The 26,292-nt window shown below is 40.2% G+C and overlaps 1 protein-coding gene across 9 annotated transcripts in view; it reads left to right on the top strand.

Annotated features, from left to right (window-relative positions):
* adcy7 (adenylate cyclase 7) overlaps window positions 1–26,292 on the top strand; it is a 169,122-nt gene that overhangs the window by 137,419 nt on the left and 5,411 nt on the right. For all 9 annotated transcript variants that reach the window (XM_048546405.2, XM_048546406.2, XM_048546407.2 and 6 more), the window contains 10 exons: window positions 1,839–1,908; window positions 2,739–2,836; window positions 2,930–3,014; window positions 5,189–5,320; window positions 8,090–8,164; window positions 11,898–12,067; window positions 19,121–19,214; window positions 19,302–19,460; window positions 25,064–25,210; window positions 25,307–25,408. In XM_048546405.2, coding sequence (XP_048402362.2) covers window positions 1,839–1,908; window positions 2,739–2,836; window positions 2,930–3,014; window positions 5,189–5,320; window positions 8,090–8,164; window positions 11,898–12,067; window positions 19,121–19,214; window positions 19,302–19,460; window positions 25,064–25,210; window positions 25,307–25,408 — 1,132 coding nt within the window. The remainder of the gene's footprint in view (window positions 1–1,838; window positions 1,909–2,738; window positions 2,837–2,929; window positions 3,015–5,188; window positions 5,321–8,089; window positions 8,165–11,897; window positions 12,068–19,120; window positions 19,215–19,301; window positions 19,461–25,063; window positions 25,211–25,306; window positions 25,409–26,292) is intronic.

Here is a 26,292-nt window from a genome sequence, read left to right as displayed (position 1 = left end):
ACATTAGCTGGGGGAATCAGAACCATGTTATTGTCCTGTGAACTATAGAGTTTTTTTTTAAACTAAACACTTTTTTTTTAAACTAAACACAAAATCAAAGGTTCATAGGAAGAAGATGGAAACGTGGATCAAAGATGTGGCATTATTATTGAATACACAAAGTTTTAGATCACTGGGGAATCTATTGATGGCAGAAGCTTCCTGTCGTGCAGTGTCAGACAGCAGATACGTGTCCACAGTTTGTGGAATAAACTTGTCAAAATGCCACCTAGAATCTGAGTGGAAATAAAGCAAATTAAATTACGTAATTTCAGAATCCCACCGATATTCAGTTTGGAGATGATAATACATTGAAATCTTTAAAACAGGTAGTGATTCATATAAAATAACCATAATCAATCATTTTATTTGCATAGATGTAGTACCCAATGAAATAAATGTAATCAAGCTGATCATCAATGAAGAAAATGCAGATGAAGCTCTATGGGAAATAACAAAGCTATTGTAGTTGGAAAATGTATGAAATTATGATTTGCTCAATTGTGACCCTACTGTTTTTTCTTTAATGGAATGTAACAATTCTTTAATTGACAGGTTATCAACATCAGAGGGTAGCAATTTAGAAGACAGAAGCCAAAAAAAAACCTGCACATTGTCCTCCAAAACGTTAAATCGATTAGCAAAGATTACAGGAATAAGGGATGAAGAATGCAATATGCTTAGAGGAGACATAAGTAATAAATGTAGGATTTGTAATAAATACTAAACAACCCCCTCACAGCCTATTATAAGTCTGCATTTAGCCAGAATTTCAACAAGGTAAAGGTTATGTGTTTATAGGCGTGGAACAAAGAAAAAAGATGTTTTAATTTTAATCTAATGTTAGAATTTAGGTAACAGTGTGGAGCTGGAGGAACACAGCAGGCCAGGCAGCATTAGAGGAAGAGGAAAGCTGATGTTTCAGGCCAGGACCCTTCTTCAGAAAAGCGCCGCTGCCTGGCCTGCAGTGTTCCTTCAGCTCCACACTATGTTATCTCAGACTCCAGCATTATCTCTTCATCTTACAATTTGTAGATTTTGCAGCCTGCATAATTCAGTCAAAAATAATTCAAAGTAAATGCAAGGAAGTAATTTCTGAATGAGGTGAGCTAACAGTGGACAGGGACTGGGCATGGAACACTGGCAGAATTTCTCAATTGCTAATAATGAACTTAGAGACATAAGTGGAACTGTGAACATGATAGTTATGAATATTGCAGGAGAAGGCACTTTTGCCAACAGTGTGTGAATCTGCTAGACAGCCCAACTGTAAAGGTCTGCACTAGGAAGGGCTGTCCTTGCTAAGAATTTGCTGCAAATGGTCGGAGAATCTAATCCATAATCAGAGATAGTAGGAACTGCAGAAGCTGGAGAATCTGAGAAAACAAGGTGTAGAGCTGGATGAACACAGCAGGCCAAGCAGCATCAGAGGAGCAGGAAGGCTGACGTTTCGGCCTAGACCCTTATTCAGAAATTTTTAGCCTACTGTGTTCATTCAGGTCCACACTTTGTAATCCATAATCAGTTAGTTTTGTGTCGAAACCATCAGTAATAAGTGATGAGCCACCAGCTTGGCAAGGGACCACATTTATTTTTCGTGTCACAGGACGTTTCAATGTACAGCATGCAAGCAGAAATGCCTTCGTTAAAGCCTGAGGAAGGGTCAATCGACCTGAAATGCTAACTCTGGTTTCTCTCCACAGATGCTGCCAGACTTACAGAACTTTTCCAGCAATTTCTTTATTTATGTTGCCATCTATTGTGTTTGGCTTATGCTTGCAACATTTTTCCTTTCACAGGCAGTGGGTAAAATGTGATGTCTTTTCTCGTACGTTGCTGTCTTTCAATGAAAAAGGATTAGAAAAACAAGTAAGTAGTCTCATATGTATACACACAGTCTGAGAAATCCATGTTTGAGGGCTGTCTTCCTAAAATCTATCTCTTGCTAGCATTTGGATTTGTTTCAGTTTATGCACTGTGGCGCTGCAAAGTCAAAGTGAGATTAAAACATCAGGCTTGATTTTATTCTGTAACATTACCACAAAACCAAAACAAAATTGATGTTGCAGAAAATCATTACATGAAACACTTCCTCAGTGCTCATGGTTATTCTTTGACTCGTTGCTCCGTCCTAAACTCAGAAAGCATGTTCTCACTTCACTGTGAAAGCCAGGATACTCTGTAGTAAATATAAATTTTATAGAATCTATGAAGCATTGTATGCGCTGTTTTACTCAAGTTCATTGTAATTCTTCAGGAAACAGGATTATCTCAGATTTAAATGGAGATGCATGAAAATAGAGGACATTTAGGTAACAAAATAACATTCAATGAAAGCGGATCCTTGCAGAATTAAGGGATTCTGAAATTTTGACAAGAAGTTTTCAACTTGAATGAAAACTATTTTGTACAAATACAGCTCAAATCCTGTTTATTCTTTGAGTTCTCTTTGCAAATCCTTCGACTTTGTTACATCTTATCTGTAAATAGTCTCCTCCAGAACAGTGCTTTTCAGTCACTCCTTAGATCTTCCTTTATGATGACATATTCTCGCAGCTGATTTCTTAACTTTGAATCGATTGGAGAAATCCCGTTTCAAAGTGCAATGTGGAAATTGTTGTGAAATGACTCTCCTTTGATTCAGTATGTTGTCCAAAAGGAAGTATAATTCCCTGCAAAGTCTCCTTTTTCTCTTCCAGTATCGTTCAGTCTGTCTTCCTTCCTTGAAGTATTATGTTGGTTGTGCCATTTTGATATTCATTTGCATCTTTGTGATCCAAATGCTTGTAATGCCATGGTAAGTACTGTGCCTCTGAATTTTAATCATTTTTAAATGTAAAATATTCTGTTATTTGACTGCACCTCCAACCAACTATGTTTTTCTCAATAGCAAACTTCTACTGGGAATCTCATTTGGAATTGCTGCAATTATTCTTCTAATCATTCTCTTCGTTTGTTTTGCTGCTCATCTAAAGGTGAGTTAAATAAAAGCATTGTTTATTTCTTATCTAAATTTCAGGCTACTAAATTTCTCATTCTTGTTTCTTTATAGCTTTAGTTTAAAATCTTTTAACACTACATGCAGTACTAACACCTAGTGAATTCTATATGTCTGCTGCCCTCCAAATTATAGACTGAATTTTACAAGGGCTGGAGTGGGTTCCCTTCTAATTCCTGGGTCTAGGCCAGACTGGCCGTTTGTCGGGAGAGTGGAAGGTAGTGGGCTACTCACCTCTCGTATTTTGTTTGTCACCACCCTGTTGAAAACATGGTCCGTGGTGAGGAGTGGGGATGTAAAATATCTAATCCTATGACACGGAGAGAGGTTGTTTAGCCTGAGTAGCTGCTTCACTGTGTTCTCACTACAGGAACAAATATTTCTAATTTGTCAAGTCCCTTTGTATTTTTTCATTGGAACCTCAAAGTGATTCTGCATTGGACTTTCTCAAATAGTGCGGAGTCTGATATTACAAACTGTAATATACCTAAAATCTGATCCAGATTTTATGTTGGCGTATCATTACTGCTTGATTTTGATACTTCACGTTTTATCATTAAACTACAAACTCCTTATGGGTTTTTATGGCCTTGTGTGAAAGAATTAATATGGATCTGTAATTATATGATATTATGAACAGGTGACTAGGGTGAGTCAGCTCCCTCCTTTTCAGGGTCCTTGGTTAGCTACCAAAAATGTTTATTTTTAGCATGGGGCTGTATGTCTCTCTGATTGAAAAGCAGTTAGTTAATTTCTGCTATAGCCAATTACAAGGTTTTCTTGAATGAAAGCATGAGTACTTTTATTATGTGTTTACCCCAAGACAAACAATAAAAGCATGCTATCAAACATGCACACAAGAACAAAGATAAAATGTCCAAAGGGAAAATGAAAGGAGTATACAGTTTAGTTGCCTCAGGGCGTCCTTGAGGTGATAAGTATTAACTTGAAACCCTGGTCATTTCTTTGGGTTTTTGAATCATCAACAGTAGCAAATATTACAGCCATTCTTCGAGTTCCTGATGTTATATTTCATTTTAATTTGTCTTATCACCAGTTTTCTTTTCGAGAGACACAGAGTTTCCCAGCCTTTTGAGTTGGTATCCTCAGTTTCTTTCCTTTCTTTGCTTAGGCACCAGCTTGTTTGCATTTTCCTGTATGAGTTCATTTGCCTCCGAGTTTGATAATTGCAGATATTGTTTTCTTCTCCAACTTGTGAATACCCTCATCAATTTGGATAATAAAAGTATGGGTTTTTTTTTCCACTTGCCTCTGGTAGAGACTGACTGGATTCCTCGTCTTTGGTTAAAAAATGTTTATTTGAACTCAAGATAATGAAATGTGAAGCTGGATGAACACAGCAGGCCCAGCAGCATCTCAGGAGCACAAAAGCTGATGTTTCGGGCCTAGACCCTTCATCAGAGAGGGGGATGGGGTGAGGGTTCTGGAATAAATAGGGAGAGAGAGGGAGGCGGACTGAAGATGGAGAGAAGATAGGTGGAGAGGAGAGTATAGGTGGGGAGGTAGGGAGGGGATAGGTCAGTCCAGGGAAGACGGACAGGTCAAGGAGGCCCGAAAGGCCCGAAACGTCAGCTTTTGTGCTCCTGAGATGCTGCTGGGCCTGCTGTGTTCATCCAGCCTCACATTTCATTATCTTGGATTCTCCAGCATCTGCAGTTCCCATTATCACTTCATTTGAATTCAGCTGGTTTGTTGTCTAAGATGTGTTGAAACTTGGACCTCTTATGATCAGGTGATGCCTGTCACCATTTTAAGGCAATGTTTTTAGCTCCTTTTTAAATACTATTTCAATTCATAACAGTTGATATTAAATTGTAATTTAGATCATATTTTACATCACCCTAACAACCATCAGCACAGTTCCCTCATTTTCTTAAAGCCTGGAGCACAATTTTTACTCATTTTAACCAGGATTCATTCATATATTTCCCCAAATATAAACTTAGAGAAATCAATGTCCCTATATGTGATGCTTAAACAATTAAACTCTAGACATATGTTGGAAATACTTTGCCATTAGTTATTTTGATTTTATTATTTGAGCCGTAGTGAAAAGTTTGCATTAGCAATTTCCAAAAGAAAATGTAACAAAGTTTCAACAAACGTCTTTTTTTTCTATTTTACACACAGTGCTGGGTGAACAGTTCAACGTCTAACTTCTTCGTTGCCATCTCTGAAACTGTAACAAAGAAACCAATTGTGCGGTTGCCACTGATTCTTATTGTCATAGGTGGTGTATTGGTCATGGCAATTTTGAACTTGGTGAGTAATCACAGTATAACCAGGACAAATATATCCAGATACAGATGAAGTTTGGGGGTTTGCAAACATGACACAGTAACTCAGTGTGTAAGAAGAACCCAAATAATTATAGGCCAGTCAGCTGATCGCAATGGTGCAAATTACTCGGATTAGTATTGTAATGTAGGATTAAGTGTTTCTTGGAGAGGCCTGGATTAATCAGGGATTGTCCATGCAGGGTTTTTTTTTAAGTGGGAGGTCGTATCCAACTAACTTGATTGAATCTTTGAGGAAGTAGTAAGGAGGATTGATGAGGGTAGTGTAGGTGGTGTTGTCTACATGGATTTTAGGAACACATTTATTTGATAAAATCTCATGGCAGGGGATACAGGGGAATGTGACAAGCTAAATCCAAAATTAGCTCTATGGCAGAAAATGAAGGGTAAAAGTCGAGGGATGTTTTAGTGAATGCTAAGTGGCATACAGTGGTCTTACACAGGGATCAGTTTTAGGATCCTTGCTCTTTGCAATTTTGATTTTTACTAATGACTTGGACTTAAATGTGCTAAGCATAATTGGGAAATTTGCAGAAGACACAAAACTTTGCTGAATAATTGACAGTAAAGAGGATGACTGACGACTGCAGGAAGATACCAATGGCCTGGTTGAATGGGCGGAAAGTTTCATATGGAATTCAATTCAGAGAAGTACGAAGATATGCATTTGGGGAGAGCAAACAAAACAAGCAAATACAGTATAATTGAGAGGGTATTGAGCATGGTCAAAAATCTTGGAGCACACGACCAAGGGTCCCACGGTGGCAGGACAGGTAGATGAGGTGGTAGAGGAGGCACAGGAGATGCTTTCCCTACCACCTTACCTACCTGTCCTGCCACCTTGGGGACCCTTGGTGGTGTGCTGCAAGATTTTTGACCCTTTCAATTATACTGTATTTCTTTGGGCAAGGTATTGAATAGGAGAGTAGGGATGCAATGCTGGAACCATATATAGCGTGGGTGTGGGCACCATTGGGCTTTTCTGTGCATTTATGATTATATAATTACGGGATATAATTGCTCTAGGGAGCGTATAGAGGAGATTTATAAGAATGTTGCTAGGGCTGTTAAGAAACCAATGGATATACTGAGGTTGTGTTCATCAGAACAGAGGACCTTAATGGGTGATTTAATTGAGATGGACAAAATATTGAATGGTTTGGATGAAGTAGACAGGGAAGACCAGTTTTTCCAGCAGGGAGATTATGACTGGGAGTTACAGAGTTAAGGGTGATTGGCAAATGGATTAGAGGAGACATGAGGAAAATCTTTTGCACCCAAAGGGTGGTGGGCCTCTGGAGTTCACTGTTAAATTTGGTGGTTGAGGTGGAACCATTTAACTCTTTGAAAGGAAGCTTGATCTGCACCTGAAGCACTGTAACTATAAAGATATGGACCAAGTTCTGATGAGCGTAATCAGAATAACTGGCAGAGATCTGACTGACTGGCATCTTTTTGAATTGTAACTTTTCTTGGACTCTGTGATGTAATCTCTGTGGATTATGAAGTTGGCAAAGGTTTTGTGTACATGTGGCATTTGAAGTGAAGTAAGGAAAGTGGGAACCAAAATGGGTCACATTTGTAGTAATTGTAGTTTTGGCATATTTAAATGTTCTTTTTACACACGTCTGCTTTCTGACAATTTGAGAATGAAATTCTGAACGGAGGATTTTCTGTTAGAAGCTTGTTTTGTTCTCAGGTTGTGGATGATGTTAGTGAGTTGACATTGATGCCAATTGTCTGTCTTGAAAAGGTAGTGGCCTTGGGGATTTCTTGATCTGTTGGTAACACTTTTACAATAGTTTTAGATATGAATTCCAAAAATGTTAATGACTGAAGATAAAGGAACGAAAGCAGATATCCAATATAGGATGTGCTTTGGAGGTGATGGTGCTTACATTATGTTCCTAGAGGTCAGTCCATTTTCCAATTAATACCGGCTTAGAAGTAGCACCCCTGGAAGGTGTGTTTTAACATTTTTACCCAATCATGGCAATATTTCACCTCTCTGTATTTGCTTGGGCTATGTACTGTGGGTCATTGACAAACCAGTTTCTGCTGAACACCAAATTAAAGCTGGAGGTGAATCTGCTGATGTAATCTTGTTTTTCAAACTTGAAGTCTGTACTTTTTAGTTTTTCATCCAAGTATTTAATTGTTCTGAAAAGCTTCAGAGAGCTGTTACATACCATAAAGCCTTGTGTCTCACATACCTAAGGTGTGATGTGGAGGTGCTGGTATTGGATTGGGATGGACAAGGTCAGAAGTCACATGACACCAACATGCTTATATGAAATGGCAATCTTTCAGAGTCCTGCTCCTCCGTCACCTGACAAAGGAGCAGTGCTCAGAAAGCTTGTGAATTCAAATACACCTGTTGGACTATAAGCTGGGATCAGAGATAATAGGAACTGCAGACGCTGGCGAATCCAAGATAACAAAGTGTGGAGCTGGATGAACACAGCAGGCCAAGCAGCATCTCAGGAGCACAAAAGCCGACCTTTCGGGCCTACACCCTTCTGGTGTGGTGTGACTTCTGACCTTATTAAAAGATGTGTCAATGTTCTCGGTCTAGTGCAGACACATATGAGCTGAGAACATAGTTTCACCATTGCTGATGGCCCATGGACTGCAAATCTCTCACACCAGTTTAAACAATATTTCTGACCATATTTAGGAATGGTGTGTCAGTGAAAATTTTGTGCAATATTTAACACAGCTGTTTTCTTTTTAGCACACCCTACAAGGTGCCAATGAAACAATGTGCAATGCGACAAGTACCTTAATGAAAAATAATAGCTGCCTTCCTGTGAGTAGAGATGGATATTACTGTCTTGATTCTTTCTTGCAAGTACATTTGCCTCAGCAAGTAGTGTTTTTAAATGATGATGGTAATATTTTTAAAACATCATTTGTGCTTCACAATAAATTAATGGCTGCATTAAATAATGTGTGTCAAACACTTACTGTTGTGGAAAAAAAAATGGTTTTCGCAGTAAGCAGAAAGAGAGAAAGATTGCTGTAGATTAGATTTTATTTCCTGACGATATATTTCACTCTCAAGCCATTGCATTTTGGAGGGCTGTTGAAATCAAGATCAAACCTTGAGATGAAGTCATCAAAATACAAACAGCCTGTGCTATCCTGAAGTAACTCAGTTACCATTCTAAAGTTACACTTTATTGTCTCTACTTGCAGACTTCTTTTTATAAATATTTATATCTACTCAGGAAACAAGGCTTTGACAAAAGAGTTGGACAGGTATTTTAGACATAATAGGATCTGCAGATGCTGGAGAATCCGAGATAATAAAGTGTAGAGCTGGATGAATACAGCAGGCCGAGCAGCATCTTAGGAGCACAAAAACTGACGTTTCGGGCCTAGACCCTTTATCAGAAATGGGGGAGGGGAAGACGGTTCTGAAATAAATAAGGAGAGGGGGGGAGGCGGATCGAAGATTGCTAGAGGAGACAGACAAGTTAAAGAGGCGGGGATGGAGCCAGTAGAGGTGAGTGTAGGTGGGACGGTAGGGAGGGGATAGGTCAGTCCGGGGAGGAGGGACAGGTCAAGGGGGCGGGATGAGGTTAGTAGGTAAGAAATAAGAGTGTGGCTTAAGGTGGGAGGAGGGGATAGGTGAGAGGAAAGACAGGTTAGGGAGGCGGGGATGAGCGGGGCTGGTTTTGGGATACAGTGGGGGGAGGGGAGATTTTGAAGTGAAATCCACATTGATACCATTGGGCTGCAGGGTTCCCAAGCGGAATACAAGTTGCTGTGCCTGCAGCCTTCAGGTGGCACTGCAGGAGGCCCAGGATGGACATGTCATCTAAGGAATGGGAGGGGGAGTTGAAATAGTTCGCGACTGGGAGGTTCAGTTGTTTATTGCGAACCGAGGGTAGGTGTTCTGCAAAGCGGTCCCCAAGCGTGTTTCCCCGATCTAGATGTTTTTGTTAACCGTGATAAGATCGAATTGGTCCCTTGGTTTGGGTTGCTTACATGGTTAACATAAAGCTGACTTGAAGTTGTAAAAGCATTAGGAGCTTTTTAAATTTTTATTGTGTGGGGTCCTATAGGAAATGGAGATAGCACATACTTTCACATTGGTGGAAGGTGCATGTGGTGCCCTAATCATAAAATAATTAAAATAACTATCTGGGAACTATCTGAGTGTGTGTTTACGCACTGGTGGAGAAACTAATGTAAAGTATGATGACTAATGAAGGCTTAGAACATTTCTTCTTAATGGAGTTTACCCAACAGTGGGTCAAACCTAGTCAATGTATTGAAGAAATCACGGAAGTGATTGCTTTTAGACATCTGATATCTGCACACATTTCCAAAAAAGAATGTCATGAAGTATCTTGAGAAGCTGTGTGTCAAATCTAAGACCCGTGGTGTAAAATTGGTCTCTTCCAAAAGTGCAATGCAGGCTTCTGAAGGTAATGGAAAAGGAAATGCTGCACAATGTGAAATAGGCAGCCAATTATTTGCTTGCCCCTTTTGGCTTTGCAAGTGAATGCCAGTTTCACACCAGAAGTGTAAAAATTAGTGTAAGGGGAATAATAAATAGGTTAATGTGCTATAGCATATGGGTGTATTCTCAATGAAGTCTGCTTGATGATTGGGATCCTCAGGCTCCAGAACTGTTGACCCTCCCCTACTTAAATTTATTAACAATTTGGAGCAGAGCCTAAAAAACAGGGTTATTAAGTCCACTTCACAATGTAATTTTCTAGCTAACGGTCATGGGAAGCTGGATGTATGGGTGAATATTTGCGTCAGGACTTTGTGGTAGTCTGCATATGAGACTCTCCATGGAAATTGCCAGAGGGCAGTTCCCCAGCTTCCTGGGAATCTCTATGGATGTCTCTGACTTTGAAGTAAAAGTTGGGACAGTTCTGATGTACTGACTTAGTAATTACCCAGGATATATCAAACAGATTAAAACCCAGTCTAATTCATCGGTAACTTCAGCACTGACCATGATCTCTAACACATCCTGACCCCCTGACTAGGCCCCTGATCCCACAACAACTCGACGCAATCTCTCAGGCCATCCTGACCCAGACCTGGAACCCCTGGTAACACATCCAACTCAACCTGATCGCTACTGACAATACAGCTAGACACCTGACCCAACCTGTCCTATCCCCCGAGTTCCTAGACAACACTCCGGCCCACCTCGCTGACCTGACCTTTCCAACTAAGCATTTCTACACTCCCAGCAAAATGACTTCTCTCCATCCCTCACTGAACTAGCCGCTGAACTGGTCACCCCCCCCTCCCCTCACTGAACTAGCCGCTGAACTGGTCACCCCCCCCTCCTCTCCAGCTGAATCTCCTTCTCCCCACCATTCTAACCAGACCAGCCTATTCCTCCCCTCCAAACCCCCCACCCCTCCACCAATTACTGACTCAGGCAACTCACTCATTCAGGTTCCTGTTAACAGCTTAACCTTTTACCTACCAAACCACTACTTCCCAAGTACCTACCCCTGTTCCCCACACTTTCACCTCACCCACCTATACATTCACTCACCCTCTCATCCATCCACCCACTCACTCAATCCTCCATAAGTGGATATTTACATTTACCATACAGCATCTATGCCATAAAATGGGGACAGGCCCTCGTTTGCCCTGAATCTACTGTCGTCGATAACATCATTTTAGGGATGCTGTGCTGTACATTTCTGTTGAAGTTAGATTTAGAAGAGCCAGGTTTTTATAAGTTAGAGTCAGGATGTGCAGAAATGCAGAATTGAATTGGATTTGGGTAGTTTAAAGGTAGACCCAAGACCATTCTGTTTTTAAATGTAGCCGCATAAGCAGTTTCCTGTGAGCGTGCAGATTGTAGGCTAAAGATGATGGAAGTAGAGAGAAATGTGAGAGTGACAGCTGATCATTCCCAAAAGCTTCAAGTGGAAGGTCAGAAATCAACAACTCATGGGCTGTATTGTCCAGCCAGTTCAGTATAAAAGGCCATAGTAATGGGGCTGTGTATGACTTTGTTGCGTCCTTGTTTGTGGACCTGATTCAATGCCCATATTCTCTTTGCCTCAAAACCCAACCTCCATACCCATCACAGCAGGAATATTGCCTAGAAAGGGTACACTTAAGATGCTTAAGATCCCTACCTTAAGTGCACTGAATAATGGAGGCAAAATTTTGTGTGTTTCAATTTTCAAACCTAGGGGATCTGTCAGGTCTGTGAGGACATCTGTGCTATATAACTGGGTGATGAAGGGCAATGGAACTGGGAACAATCATGCATATTGACAAGGCAAGAAAAACTGAGACTGGATGAGGGAGATCAGTGGTATTCTTAACTTTCTGCTCTATAAGTGTGCGAGTAACTAATTATTGTTGCCATCTACAGTAGCAGTACAGAACAAATGCCAGTAATGGAATGGCTACATTGTTATGCCACTTAATATTCATTTCGTTTTGAGCATTATCCAAAATGTTGATTAATTATTTCATGAGAAGTTAACAGAGCACGGCTGTTTGCGTTCTAATTGTTTTTTAACATTTGTTTTTGGCAGTATTATGTATGCTGTTGTATTCTGGGACTCTTCACCTGCTCAGTCTTCCTCAGAGTGAGCTTTGAACTGAAAGCACTCCTACTAATTATTGCCTGTGTGGTTTATAACATCATTTTTCTAAAGACCTATGCTGTTTTGTTTGATGAATACCATATTGATCTGTACAACAGGTAGGATTTTGATATCAGGAAGTATCAATCTGTCGATACATGCATATGCCGTCACTGTAACTATTCCTTAAAATGTTTGCTTTCCCATTGCTGTTCCTGTCCACAGGCAGACGAGCTATCAACTGGTAACAAGTGTTCAGATTGGGTAGAAATATTATTGTGCTGAATTTTTTTATAAAATCTATATAGCACATACATGTTTTTATTTTAAAAAATGCCCAGGTTGAAAGAAAGGATCAAATCCTCCAGTTACATGATGCTGTCTTCTGTTTCCTTCTACTTCTACCTTTCATTAAATATCATTCCTTAGGCACATGGCTGACTTCCTGTGGGCAGATTGTTTTGTGCTTCCTTTAGGTACTGATCTGTGTAGATATTACTTGTGCCCAGTATAGAATGGGTTTATATGGTGTATCTTTGGGCTAAGCATCAAAACTAAGGGATTGTATAACTCCTCATGCGGACCATTAGCAGAAGCTTGTAAATAATTAGTCTCAGTTATTCCATTAACAAATACATCTGTCCTGTGAATATTATGCAATTTTTATGTTTACAGTTGTCTTAATTTTTATCTTTGTGTATTCATTACTATTTTATGAATTGCACTGCTACGTACTAACTTATTGGCTGAATTGTTGGATAAACCAGTGGTTAGGAGTACAGGTCTTGGGAGAGGGAATGGGCCATTTGGCCCTTCGTGCCTCCTCCACCATCTGGTAGAATTGTGTCTAATCTGGTTGTGGTCTAAGCTCCATGTTTCTGCCTGTTATCCATAAGCCTTGACTCCAGAATCTATCTCATTCAGCCTTGAATAAATTGAAAAACCCAACATTCTGCTGAGGAAGAGAATCCCACACTTTTAACAACATTTTGAGAGAAAAAAAAATATTGTTAGGACTGCCTTAAAAGGGAGACCCCTGGTTCTTAAACTGTGTTGTCTTGTTTAAATCTTCCCTCAAAAGGAAATATTTGTCTGGTATCCACCTTATCCATCCTCTCGATACTATGTCTTTTGATCCGATCATCTCACTTTTCTAAACTTCAATGCATATTGGCCTAACCTTTTTAGCCTCTATTCATAAGAGCTTCATCTTGGGACTGAGCCAAATGAACCTTCTTTGAACTGCTTACGTATTTTTTCAAATAGGGGGACCAAATGTATACACCGTTATTGTATAAAAGAAATTGGGGAGGCTTGTGCCAGCAGCTCACTTCCTGTACTTCAAAAGGAAATTCATTCACCCAACCTAAGGAAGTTCTTGACTTTCATTCCGTGTCTTTCCCCAGTTAAAACTATTGAAGATTTCCACTATGCAGCGTAGGGAGAAGCAGTTAAAGAGCTTGTGCTTCTAGACATGTATCAACCCTGCTCTCCATATGCACTGCTGCTGACAGTGTACCCATATGGTATTGCTGGGGATGTGGGGGAGCTGGATTTCCCACTCCCCACCTTGGTGAGAAGAATGGCAGATGAGTGGTCAACCATCAGATTCATACCATTGAGAAAAACATTAATCATTAAGCTCTCCCCCTTCAGATGATGGGGCAGCACGGTGGCTCAGTGGTTAGCACTGTGGCCTCGCAGTGCCAGGGACCTGGGTTTGATTCCACCTTCGAGTGACTGTCTGTGTGGAGTTTGCACGTTTTCCCTGTGTCTGTGCGGGTTTCCTCCGGGTGCTCCGGTTTCTTCCCACAGTCCAAAGATGTGAAGGGTAGGTGTATTGGCCATGCTAAATTGCCCATAGTGTTCAGGGAGGTGTAGATTAAGTGGATCACGGGGGGTGGGTCTGGGCGGGATGCTCTGAGGGTTGGTGTGGACTTGTTGGGCCGAAGGGCCTGTTTCCACACTATAGGGTTTCTATGGTTTGAAAAAAATCTCACTATGAGGTGGTGAGGGGCGTATCTGCATGCGTTTGCATCCCATAACTGGTACAAACTTGCTGGAATTAACTTTGCATTCCTGATTTAAATTCTGCCTAATTAAGAAATCCGGGGCTGAATTTTGCCATACTTCAGAAAAGTGTTGATTTCATCAAGCTGTTTGGAAGGTTTCTCTCTGTGAGGTCCAGCAGGTTTTTCATGCTATTGCCTCTCATTTCGCCTTATTAACTACCTGGCATCACCCCCCCCCCCACCATGACCGCTGTCTTGTTTGAAGCTAGAACTGCTGACACTTCCTTGCACAGGCCACTGCACATTCCTACAGGTATGGTTGCTTAAGTGTCAGGCCGCACAACTCTCTGGTACTTAGCCACATCCATCTTATAAGCCTCTTTAAGTCAATGCTGCACTGCCCACTGTAGTCCAGCAACTTATCTGATCAGTGATACATGTCCATTACAGAAGAGCCTTCAAATGCTTCAAAAGATAGATGACTTCTTTGTAATCACCAAAGGTGAACAGAAATCAAACAAACAGAAGCTGCATTTGCCTCTCGGAGCAAAAAGCAATTGCTTGAGCGTTGAGCATCAGTAATCTTGCAGTCAGTGACATTCTCAGTCTGTGGAGAAATTGGGCCGCCTCATGACGATGCTGTGGCTTTCAACAGGTTGTTTTCTTCCCTGGATTTTTTGAAAAGAGATTGTAAGGCAGAGTTGTCGCTAAGAAAGGAAACAGGCTATAAGACCTTGGGCTTTTTTTTAAAGTTGGAACAATGTCTGGAAGTGGCCAGCTCTGTCAGACCAGGCTTTCTAGTCGTTTTTTAGTTTTTAGGTTTAGCCATAAGCATAAGCTATTGGGATCTCAGAAGAGTTGAAAGCTTCAGTGAATGTCTCCTAGCTGCTATTTTGCCTGAAGTTTCTCTTGACTTTTTTCCTCGTGGATTGGAGAACTGCATGTTAGCATCTGAATTTTTCCTTTTTTTTGCCAAGGGTTGTGTTGATGCGATGTTATTACATTGGAACAGTAAATTTGTAATCGTTGCTGTATGTATTAATCTGTTAAGTTTTCCAGGTAGAGTTGTTATTCTAAATTCCTCTTTCTTTGGTTGTATTTTAACTGCACTGTTTAAATAAGTTATGTTTTGCTTAATGTCAAGTAGTTTGACAAGTTGCACTGCATTGGGAAGTTTACATTTGCCTTTAAAATAAGAAAAAGTTAGGGTCTAGGCTACTTGCTTGAAATAATTTGAGGGGTCCTGATCGAGAACATCTGTCATCTGGAGAGATGAAAGAGGATCAAGGATGAAAGATTATGAACCTCATGAGTCTCTGACACATCCTGAGAGGCCCTTCAGCAGTGACCTCTGTGTGGAGCCAGCTTGGTTTCTGCTGCAGTTTGTTCAACATGCTCGCACATCTACTCCTCTCCCATTTCTCTGCACTTTCATTACATTGCAGCTGCAGTGACGGTCACTCCCGGCTGTGGATTGACCCAGCAGTCATGCTTGAAATGACCCTGTGTGGGGAGCAGAAGAAACAGGAGAAGTCCTTAACATTGAGAGCAGTCAGCATGCACTTACCTTACAAATGTACATGATGTATTTTCCCTGCAGTGGGATGTGTCCTTCTTTGGCATAAAGCTCCTTCTGTTGACTCATCTTCTACCCCTCCACCCCAGGCTCATGTTACCTGTCAGAAATCCATAGGGTGACACCAGGGTCAGGTTCAACGCTGTACATGTTTCCTCGAGGGCCATGGTAGAGTTTATTAGTGTGATGGAATACTCCCCACTTGCTTGGATGATTGCAGCTCCAACACCACTCATGAAACTTGACACTGTCCTGGGCAAACTGTCCTGCTTGATTAGCACCAGATCCACAAGCATCCACTCCTTCCACGACAGACACTCAGTACCAGTAGTTTGTACTGTCTACAGGATGCACTGCAGAAATTGAGTGAAGATCTTTAGACAGCACCTTCCAAACCCAGGACCACTTCCATCTAGAAGGACGCGGGCAGCAAATACATGGCACTACCTGCAAGATCCCCTCCAAGTCACGTATCATCCGAGTTTGGAAATATATCTTTGTTTCTTCACTGTTTTGATATTATCGTCCCTAGGGGTGTCGTCCAACTACCTACGTCACATGGGCTACAGCAATTCAAGAAAGCAGCTCATTACTGCCTTCTGAGGGGCAGCTAGGGACAGGCAATAAAAGTACTGGCCAGGCAGCGATGTCAGCAGTCCATGATTGACTTAAAAAAAGACCAAATGCCTCTTGAAGAAGAGATTCAGACACCTGGGCCAGACAGGAGGTGTAGTGCAGTACACCCCATGCACAGTGTACCACATCATAGATGTGAAGTGGGGGAGTTGGAGACCTCCTCTGAGGAAGCTGATGCTGAGATAAGTCAGGAAGGCTGTTGCAGACACCAAGCCAATAGATGGTACAATGAAGCAGAGACGCAGGTGAAACCTCATAGGCATCTACTTCCAGAAGACTGTGCTATGTGGATGTGTTCTGTTCTCAATGGACCAAGCCAGCCTGGAGGCAGCTCTGTTCTGTCTTCAGCACACCTCCCTGATTACCCCTACCCTTCCTTATCTCGCAGAATGGTGAGGGTTATCTCTTGGGTGTGCTCTGCTTTCCTTGTACAGAGGGTGCCAGCGGCTGTGCTAAATAGAGCTCAGGCAAGGAAAAGACCCTGGGCTTCCGCAGTTATGTGGCTGGCCCAGGCCTCATATCCTGCTGGTGAACTGAAGGCACAGAGTGTGAGCTCCTGGATGCTCCCTCTGCAGCTTTATAGACAATAGACAATATGTGCTGAAGTAGGCCATTTGGCCCTTCGAGCCAGCACCACCATTCATTATGATCATGGCTGATCATCCACAATCGGTATCCTGTTCCTGCCTTATCCCCATAACCCTTGATTCCACTATCTTTAAGAGCTCTATCTATCTCTTTCTTGAAAGTATCCAGAGAGTTGGCCTCCCCTGCCTTCTGGGGCAGAGCATTCCAAATATCCACCACTCTCTGGGTGGAGAAGTTTTTCCTCAACTCTGTTCTAAATGGCCTACCCCTTATTTTTAAACTGTGTCCTCTGGTTCTGGACTCACCCATCAGTGGAAGCATGCTTCCTGCCTCCAGAGTGTCCAATCCCTTAATCTTATACACCTCAATCAGATCCCCTCTCATCCTTCTAAACTCAAGAGTATACAAGCCCAGTCGCTCCGGTCTTTCAACATATGATAGTCCCACCATTCCGGGAATTGACCTTTGATTGATCTGCTCAACTGGCAGGTCCAGGGTTACGATAGGGAGTATGGGCACATGCAGTGCTGGTGGAGTGAGACAGTCAGTGGCATTCCAAAAGATGAGCATCATCTCCTTTGTTACAGGGAAGATGCCCTCTGCTTTCACCTCACACAGCCATGAAGATTCCAAGAAGGGAAATGAGACGGCAGTGAACGTGAAGATATATGTGTGTTATATTTCTATCTGTAATGAAGCATTTTTATATTGTGAAACTGAGATGTCTTCAGTAGGATTTCTTCTTCCTTTGACTACAACTACATCTGGGTGATGGCTGATATATACAGGTCGTGGAGGAACCTGCTTACTGGTAGACCCTGTTTGTTGTAAAAAACAGTACTGATGGGTCACGTGTGTCATTGACCAGGCCAGCGTTATTTGCCTTTGAGAAGGTGGTGGTGAGCTGCCACCTTTTACTTGCTGCAGTCCATCTGGTGTCAATAAAACCACGGTTTTGTTAGAGAGGGAATTCCAGGATTTTGACTCAGTGACAGCGAAGGAGCAGCAATATATTTCCAAGTCCCCAGTATGGTGTGTGGCTCGGAGGGAACTTGCAGGAGGTGGTGTTCCCACAAATCTGCCCTTGATTTTCTGGGAGGTAGAGGTTGTGACATTTCAAGGTGTTGTCAAATGTGCCTCAGTGAGTTCTTGTAGTGCATCTTGTAGATTCCACACTTGCTGCTAGTGTGTGTCAGTGATGGAGAGAGTGGGTGTCGCATGTATTAGATGTGGTGCTCAGATGGTGCTGGCTTTCTTGAATGTTGTTCGAGCTGCATTTATCCAGGCAAGTGGGGAGTTTTCCATCATGAACCTGCCCAATGCATTGTCGACAGTGCAAAGGGTTTGAGGAATCAGGAAGTGAGTGACTTCAGAATTCCCAGCATCTGATCTGCTGTTGTGGTCATATTATTTATATTACCAACTGTGATTTCTAAATTCAAATTTATTGGGTATGTGATGAGAAATCATTGCTGTGCCACCGTTGCCTGGGAATCAGGACTCAAGCAAAATTATAATCTTGCCAAGTTGAGATATCTGATTTGAAGGAGTTCTGTGGAGATACCTGTATGGTACATGCCAATCCATTTAGCAGCGTCAGAAATACATTTATTCTGAGCAGTTGTGAAGTAGGATTTGTTATACAACTCCTTATCTTTACCATTTGTGACATAGATTAGAGCAGTTATGTTAGAGCTATACAGGACTTTGTGGTAGTGTGTACAATTCTGCCCACTGTCCTACAGGAAAGAGGTGTTGCATTTAGGGTGGTGCAGAGTATATTCACCATGATGTTGTCAGGGATGGGGCACTTTAGCCCTGAAGAGAAGCTAGATGATCTTAGATTGTTTTCTTTGGAGCAGCTAAGGTTGATGGGGTTCACCTGATTGAGACGTATAAGTTTATGAGGGGTATGGACAGGCAGGAAAGAAAGCAGCTGACATAATTTTAAGGTGAAAGGCAGGAGGTTTAGGATTCGAAGAAAAATCCTTTCACCCAGAGAGTGGTGTTGGTCTGGAATGCACGACACGGGAGGATAGTTGAGGCGTGATACCTCATAATCTTCTTGAAAAAAAAAGCCTTCAATGATCACTTGAAATTACATAACATTCAAAGCCTAGTGTGGAGAAGTGGGACTAGTGTGGATTTAGTGTAGCTTTGGCAATACGGATGCAATGGGTTAAAGGGCCTTCTCTATATTGTGTAATTCTAAGCTATGTGATATCAATTCTGCAAATGTGTGCAATGTATTTTGCCTCTGCTTATTGAATAATTACACCTTTAGCAAATAGTCATAAAATCATCTGTATTATTCCTGAATTTAAACATGAGTAACTAATTTTGTGATTTCCATTTATCAGCAGTAACAATGTAACTCCTGTGAAAAACCCCAAGATTATGGGTAGCTTTTACCTCCTCCTGTTTGGATTCACTCTGCTGTTTCTGGCAAAACAGGTAAAAATAATTGCATTGCTGATATGTGTACCTTTTGTCTGCAATTATATCAGTAGGAGGCAAAAACAGTTTATCTTCGTTTTGCAGAATGAATATTACTGTAGGCTAGACTTCGTATGGAAGAATAAATTTAAAAAAGAAAGGGAAGAAATCGAGACAATGGAGAATCTGAATCGACTTTTATTGGAAAATGTACTGCCAGGGCATGTTGCTGAACACTTCATTGGCGAAAATAAAAAGAATGAGGTATGGATTTCTCACACCCATAATATTTGCCAATATCAGATAAATTGCTGCCCAACCAGACTTTTATAGCTAGCAATATTGAATGAAATTCAAAATGATTGATGCATTATGTGGGGGAGTATTTATTTGTTGGCAGTTGTACATTTTGTTGCAAAACCATCAAAATGCAAAATCATCATTCAGCCAAGGGTTAGTTATTCCTGGAGCGAGAACAGTTTCTCCATTGATAGCCAGTAGCAGATTATTCTTTCACTCAGTTTGATTTCTCTGACTGAAAGAGCATCTGTTCCCTTAAAGATAATCGTATTGTATCCAACAAGATAGTGTAAGCACTCACGTCAAAGTGGTATCACTGTGTGAATGAAGAATGCCGATTCCATCTGACATGTTGACCTAATATTCTGAAGCAGGCATTAACTGGCATACCTTGTATTTCCAGCATTCAGTACTGAGTTTCAATTTTACAATGTTGTATTTAACATCTACTGCTTTGCAAATGGTGAATGTGGACAGCACAGAACTGGGAGAATGGGCATCTATAATACCATACAAAATAGGTGCAGAAATAGGCCATTTGAACCATTGACCTTGCTGTACCTTTCAGTCAATCATGACTGATCTGATTGTGGATTTGACTCCACTTTGCTGCCTGTCTCTTTGTAACACTTGACTCAGTTGTTCATCAAAAATCTAACTCAGCCTTGAGCATATTCAATGACTGAGCATGCACTACTCTCTACTGAAGAGGATTCCAAAGACTAACATAACCCTCTGAGAGAACAAAGTCTTCCTAATCTCCATCTCAGGTTCAAGACTCTTTATTTGTAAACCGTGGCCTCTACTTCTAGAATCCTTCGTGAGAGAAAACATCCTTCTTGCATCTACTCTCTCGAGTTTCTTCAGAATCTTATAATTCAGTAGGATAATTTCATTCTTATCAAATCCAATGAGTTTCGGTCCAACCTACTCAACCAGTTCTTCACCAAACAACCCCTTCACCCCAGGAAGTGGCCTTGTGCACCTTCCCTGCACAGTTTCCAATGCAAACATCACCGCCTTAAGAAAAGAGACTAAACTATATACAATGGTATTACGAATATGGTGTAACCTTGTAACAAGAATTCTGTGCTTTTATGCTCTAACCCCTTTGCAAAAAAAGCCAGTATTCCATTTACTTTCCTATTTACTTGCTGTACCTGCTTTCTGATATTTTATGATGTACAAGGACACCCAGATTCATCTGTATTGCAGCATTCTACATTCTTTCTATATTTAAATAACATGTTTCTATTCTTCCTGTTAAAGTAAATAATCTTGCATTTTCCTGTATTTTTACTCTTTCTGCCAAATGTTTGTCTACTCATTTAATCTTTCAACATCTACAAACCTCTGTGTCCTCCTCATAACTTGTTTTCTGACCAAATTTGTCTAAATATAGTTCCTCCCTGCATCCAAATTATGAATATACTTTGTAAGTAGTTGAAACCCCAGCACCGATCCCCTCTGCACTCTAGTGGTTACAGTTTGCCAACCTGAAAATGACCCAATTATCCCAACCCCTTCTCTTTTAATTAATTATCAGTCAACCAATTTTGAATCCATGCCAATATATCATCCGTTATACCATGAACCTTTTGTGCAGCAATCCTTTATATGGCATCTTACCAAATGTCTTTTGGCAATTCAAATACATAGCAATTACAGATTCCCTTTAATCCACCCTGCTTACTATATCCTCAAAGAACTTTAATAAATTAGCCAATTATTTTTTTCGTCCACAAAATCACATTGACTGTGCCTGATTGTAAGAGAGTTTTTGACATGTCCTGACACGCGCCGTTAATGATAGATTCTGGTATCTTTTCAGTGTCAGTTGTTATTGTTTGCAGTTGTTTCTATTGTAGTGTAGCTTTTCAATTCACAGAGATTTTTGAATGTTACCATTCTTGCTGATATTGTTGGCTATGTCAGATTTCAGGCTGAAATCTGGATTGATGTGGTTTGTTTTTGAAAGCTTAATTAATGTGGCCTTTCACTGAAACAGAAGCACACAATGTTGCAATTTCACAATATAACAGAAGTTTATTATGCAAATGAAGTGACTATAAATAGAACAAAACAAATTATTACATGTATTACAATTTGAATGTTTTCAAAGTACATGATTAAAAGTACAATCTCATTTATTCTCAACCACTTTGAATATTGTAAAGAAAATACCAGACATTACCTATCTGTTGCATAAATTTTGACTTAAATGTTCTTTCAATCCCTGCTTTTGGAGTTTGATAGCCTTTTCCTTGAGTAATCATACAACTGAACTGATACTTCCTAAGCTTCAAGTAATCCATTCAGTTTCTAACCAAAAACCTATGGCCTGGAATTTTTAAATAAAACCCTTACACTGAAGTAATTATTGCATAACTGTAACTCTTTTCTCAAGAAGCTTTTCTTATATCTGACCTCAGCTAGATCTTTTGCCAGCTGAAATTCAAAGGCTTTCCAGGCTACCGGTTTTTGCCCTCAACAGAACAAAAACTAATCCTTGATTTTTCTAAACCAGAGCAAGCTCTTATTTTTCAATGTTTACTCTCTGCAGTTGTAAAACTGTCACAATGTGAAGAAATTCCCAGTATCGCTGCAGGAGCTGCACTCTCCCACATTCTGGTTTAAAAAGTAGGGGTTCAGAAAGGCTGACTTCAGTAAAACTTAAGAAAGTTAATTATTAAGTTCAACTCCTCTAGATAGACTAAAACCCAAATTGCACACCTTGCATCACATGAAGATTGGAATCAATGCATCCAGGATCTCTGTAGCAACTTCCTTAAAAACTCTTGGGTGCAGGCAGTTTGAATTACCAGCTTTTAGATACATTAGTTTTCCCAATAAGTTTTCTCCAGTGATCGTGATTAAACAAACTCTCCTCCCTCAATTTTGCTTCTTGAATTTCAGTAGTATTTGTGATACTTTGTGTCTTCTACCATGAAAGTAGGTGTAAACAACATGTTCAAAAACTTAGCACTCTCCTTGTTTCCTGTTATTAATTTACAAGTCTCGCCCTATAAGGGGCCATTGCTTACTTTAGGGAGTGTGTTCCTTTTATATGCTTGCATCAGCTTTTACTATTGGTTGTTACATTTATTGCTAATTTTCTGTCAAATTCCGATTTATTACTCTTTGTTAGACTTTTAGCCACCTTTGCTGGTTTTCCAACATTCTGGGCCACCGGTTAGCTTTACAGAATTATGAATCTGTTCTTTAAAATGGTATTCAAGTTAACCTGCTTAGTTAAGCACAGTTGTTCAGCCCCTCATATCTGTGTGTGTCAACCTGTGATGTCAAGGTTACCAGCTCAGTAATTCCCTCTGTGTTCCAGACAACCCCCTCCCCCCTATTTTGGAACATGGTGTCAAGAAGGAACAGTGAAAATGCAGTGAAGTTCATTGAGATTACAGAGCAAAAAAGCAGCGGTACAGCAGCTAGAGAATTCAAGATATTGAAGATGTATGGTAGAAAATGGAAGAAGCTCTCTACACAGTCTGGGGAGATGCTTAAAAGTAAATGTGCAAAAAGGGCAGTTTTGGATTTGGTGGTGGTTGAAAGTTAATTTGCAAAATATGTCAATGAAAATTGTCAGAAAAGATGCACATCTTATCGCAGCTGTAACTGAAACTTCACCCTGAAGTGAGCAAGTAAGTTTGGCGTTGCAGACTCCAAAGCCAGCCCTGAATATTACACCAGGTTTATGAATTGAAACAATTTTGTAGTGTGACCAAACATCATTTCACAGCATCTTCTGTCGGAACTTGATGACAGGCTTATCGGGTTTCAGCAGCTTATAAAGTATGGAAAGAACAAAGTACAAGTTGGCCCATATTGAGACCATCAGTGAGAGTTGTATGAATTTTGACATGCCAGCTAGTTAGTTGGAGGGGAAAAAAAAGTGTTGGTGAAGAGAATGGGCCATGAAAATATCAAAGGTAAACGTTGGTTGTAAAGAAGAGAATTCATGAATAGGGCTGCCAGTTCTGGGACCGCGCAGGTCGTAAAACTCTATTGGCAATATAAATTGTTTACTTTGGTTGTAGAATTAGAGGTGTGTTGAGAGTGAAATAACTTACTAAGATTTATATTTGGACCAAATTCCATAGTGATGGTGGTGCATTGTTTAAAATATTGTTTAATGTTATTTATCTGTCTGTGCTAACAGAAGCAGGCTTTAGTTTGGGGAATAGGTTAAAGTCGTGTAGCTTTGTTTTAGTGTAGGCTGCATCTCACCAGATTGAGAACTGACAGGAGATGATTTGATTTGATTTATTGTAGTCATATATACCTAAATACAGTGAAAAGATCTGTACTGCAAGCAGTGCAGGCAGAACTTTAGCAAGCAAGCACATAAAGATCATAGGTGCTTAGACAGAGCAAGGCATACAGTTTACGCTGCACAGGAGGTGCGCAAAGCAGCATCAACATTAACAAGATCAACATTAGTTCTGACAAATGGGCTGCGCTCCAAAAGCTTACGTGATTCCAAATAACCCTGTTGAACTATAAACTGGTGTTGTGTGACTTCTAACATTATTTGATGTTAGAGAATCCATTCATCAGTCTAATCATGGCAGGGAAGAAGCTTTTCTCAGACCGGCACTTCAAACCAAGAAATACGTCATTCACTATATAGAATTAGATGGTCCCAGTCTGGGTTTGTATTTCTTCATGGAGAAGCAGCCAGGCTTTCATATAGTGGAAGAAATGTGCAGTGGTCCTCAGTCAGGAAAGTTGGGTTGACTATCTGGAGAAAGGTAGTTGGGTGACTGCTGGCAACCCGATCAAAGGAATTCGGCAATCACAGTCACCAATGTCTGCAAAGAAAAATTAGAGGCTCATGTTGACATTAAAAAAAAGCTAATGGGGAAGGACCCTTGGTGACTGTAGATTTCTATGGAAAATTCAGATGAATTCTGCAGGCTGTGGTATACCTTTAGGTTGGTCCCAGGTAAAATGATTGAACCATTAAAATTTTGTAATACAAGCCAACACATAGGAGGATGTAAAAAGGAGAACTGAGTTTATAGCATAAGTTTTCCTAAACTGTAACATTAAGTTAGTAAGACTTGTTTTGTTTAATTTCTCTTTATATCCAATAAAGTTTGCTTTTGTTTAAATGTGTGTAATCGTGTGGTGTGGTTCTGATGGATAATTGCTAGGTGTTCAGATTTCTTCTTTAAACATTGTTGGTTCCTTAGAGGATCACAGAGCCCTGGACAGGTTAAAGGAAATTTATTTTATTTGTATGGTTTTTGTGATGGAGATGCTGCCAAGTAGAGCATACCACTTAAAGTAAAGATTTGCTTATTATTGGTGACTATCCTGGTGCTTGAGTAGACTGATACAATGTATGGATCTCCAAATGAGGAATGACACTTGAATGAATGTATTGAACCTCATGCTGCTACAACTCAGCTTGAATTCATGGGAAAAGAGGGAGAAAGAGAGGAAACCAGGGAAAAATAACATTCTAAATTGCAGTCGACAGACCTGTAACTCCTAAACATTCTCTAAATATGTTTAATGTTGATTTGTGGAAACTTTTTTTTGTGTAGGATTTGTACCATCAATCTTACGACTGTGTGTGTATCATGTTTGCATCAATTCCTGATTTCAAAGAATTTTACACAGAATGCGACGTAAACAAAGAGGGACTTGAGTGCCTGAGATTGTTAAATGAAATCATAGCAGACTTTGATGAGGTAAGTGATTTTAGAAAGATTGTTATTGTAGTTTATACATTTTGAATACATTATGGGTACAACATGTTTTGTAAATATGCAACATTTCTTTTGCAGCTTTTGTCAAAGCCAAAATTTAGTGGTGTTGAAAAGATAAAAACTATTGGAAGCACCTATATGGCTGCTGCTGGTCTTATCATTGGCCAAGAAAATAAGCAGGTAAGTTTGCCTAGCTTTGACATCATGTACATAGTTTTTCTTTCTCTTGAAACTCGAAAACAAATTGTTTACATTTGTTGTAATTCATCAATTACTTGGTGATTTGTGTTTTATTTTTAAATCCGTAATTAAGCTTGGGGGACAAAACCACTGATTTATTAAGACTCGAAGAATTTGTTCTTTAGCACCAATTTTTAACTTAATAAAATGCTAATGAGTTATTAAATTTGTTCCACTGCCTTTAAAGAACTGTGAACAGTTTATTGAGCTACAGCTCAGCTTTCACTACCTAATCAGCTCGATCTGAATTTGGATTAGGCTTGTCATTGGAATTACGAATACGACAGACAGTAACAGTAACTGACCAGTATAATTTGCCTCAAGGAAATTTTATTTTGTGTCCTTGTTTATTTGTGTTCATTTAACACACTTTGTTTACATCACTTGTCCTTCAGAAAAAAATTAATGTTATGATCATTCTTTTGAAGGATTATTTGTATGTTAATTTATAGTTCAACAAACAAAGATGCCTAGTATGTTCTCATAACAAAGTATTTCAAATGCAGATTGTGCCTAAGCACCTTTTATATTTTTCAAACAATGTGTGCTAAGTGTTTTTTACATCTACTTTGTTTAGAATATCCTTTAAGAGAGGTAACCTCAATATAATCACTACGAGTCACATTCTTGCAGAGTTGAGGAAACTCCGTGACCTTTAAAAATGGGAGAAGGGGCTGAATCACAGAAGTTCCACTCTCACTGGCAGTAGCAAAAAGGGGGAAGGATGTGAAGTGCACAGACATGATTTATGAGTCAGCCAGTCCAGAGATGTTCAGTACACAGATGAACAGATCCAATTATCATTCAGCCTCAATGTGTAATAT

Source organism: Stegostoma tigrinum, chromosome 16 (genome assembly GCF_030684315.1).
Source record: "Stegostoma tigrinum isolate sSteTig4 chromosome 16, sSteTig4.hap1, whole genome shotgun sequence".
Taxonomy (NCBI): domain Eukaryota; kingdom Metazoa; phylum Chordata; class Chondrichthyes; order Orectolobiformes; family Stegostomatidae; genus Stegostoma; species Stegostoma tigrinum.
The sequence above is the reverse complement of the archived record's forward strand: the minus strand, read 5'-3'. Positions and strand labels throughout refer to the sequence as shown.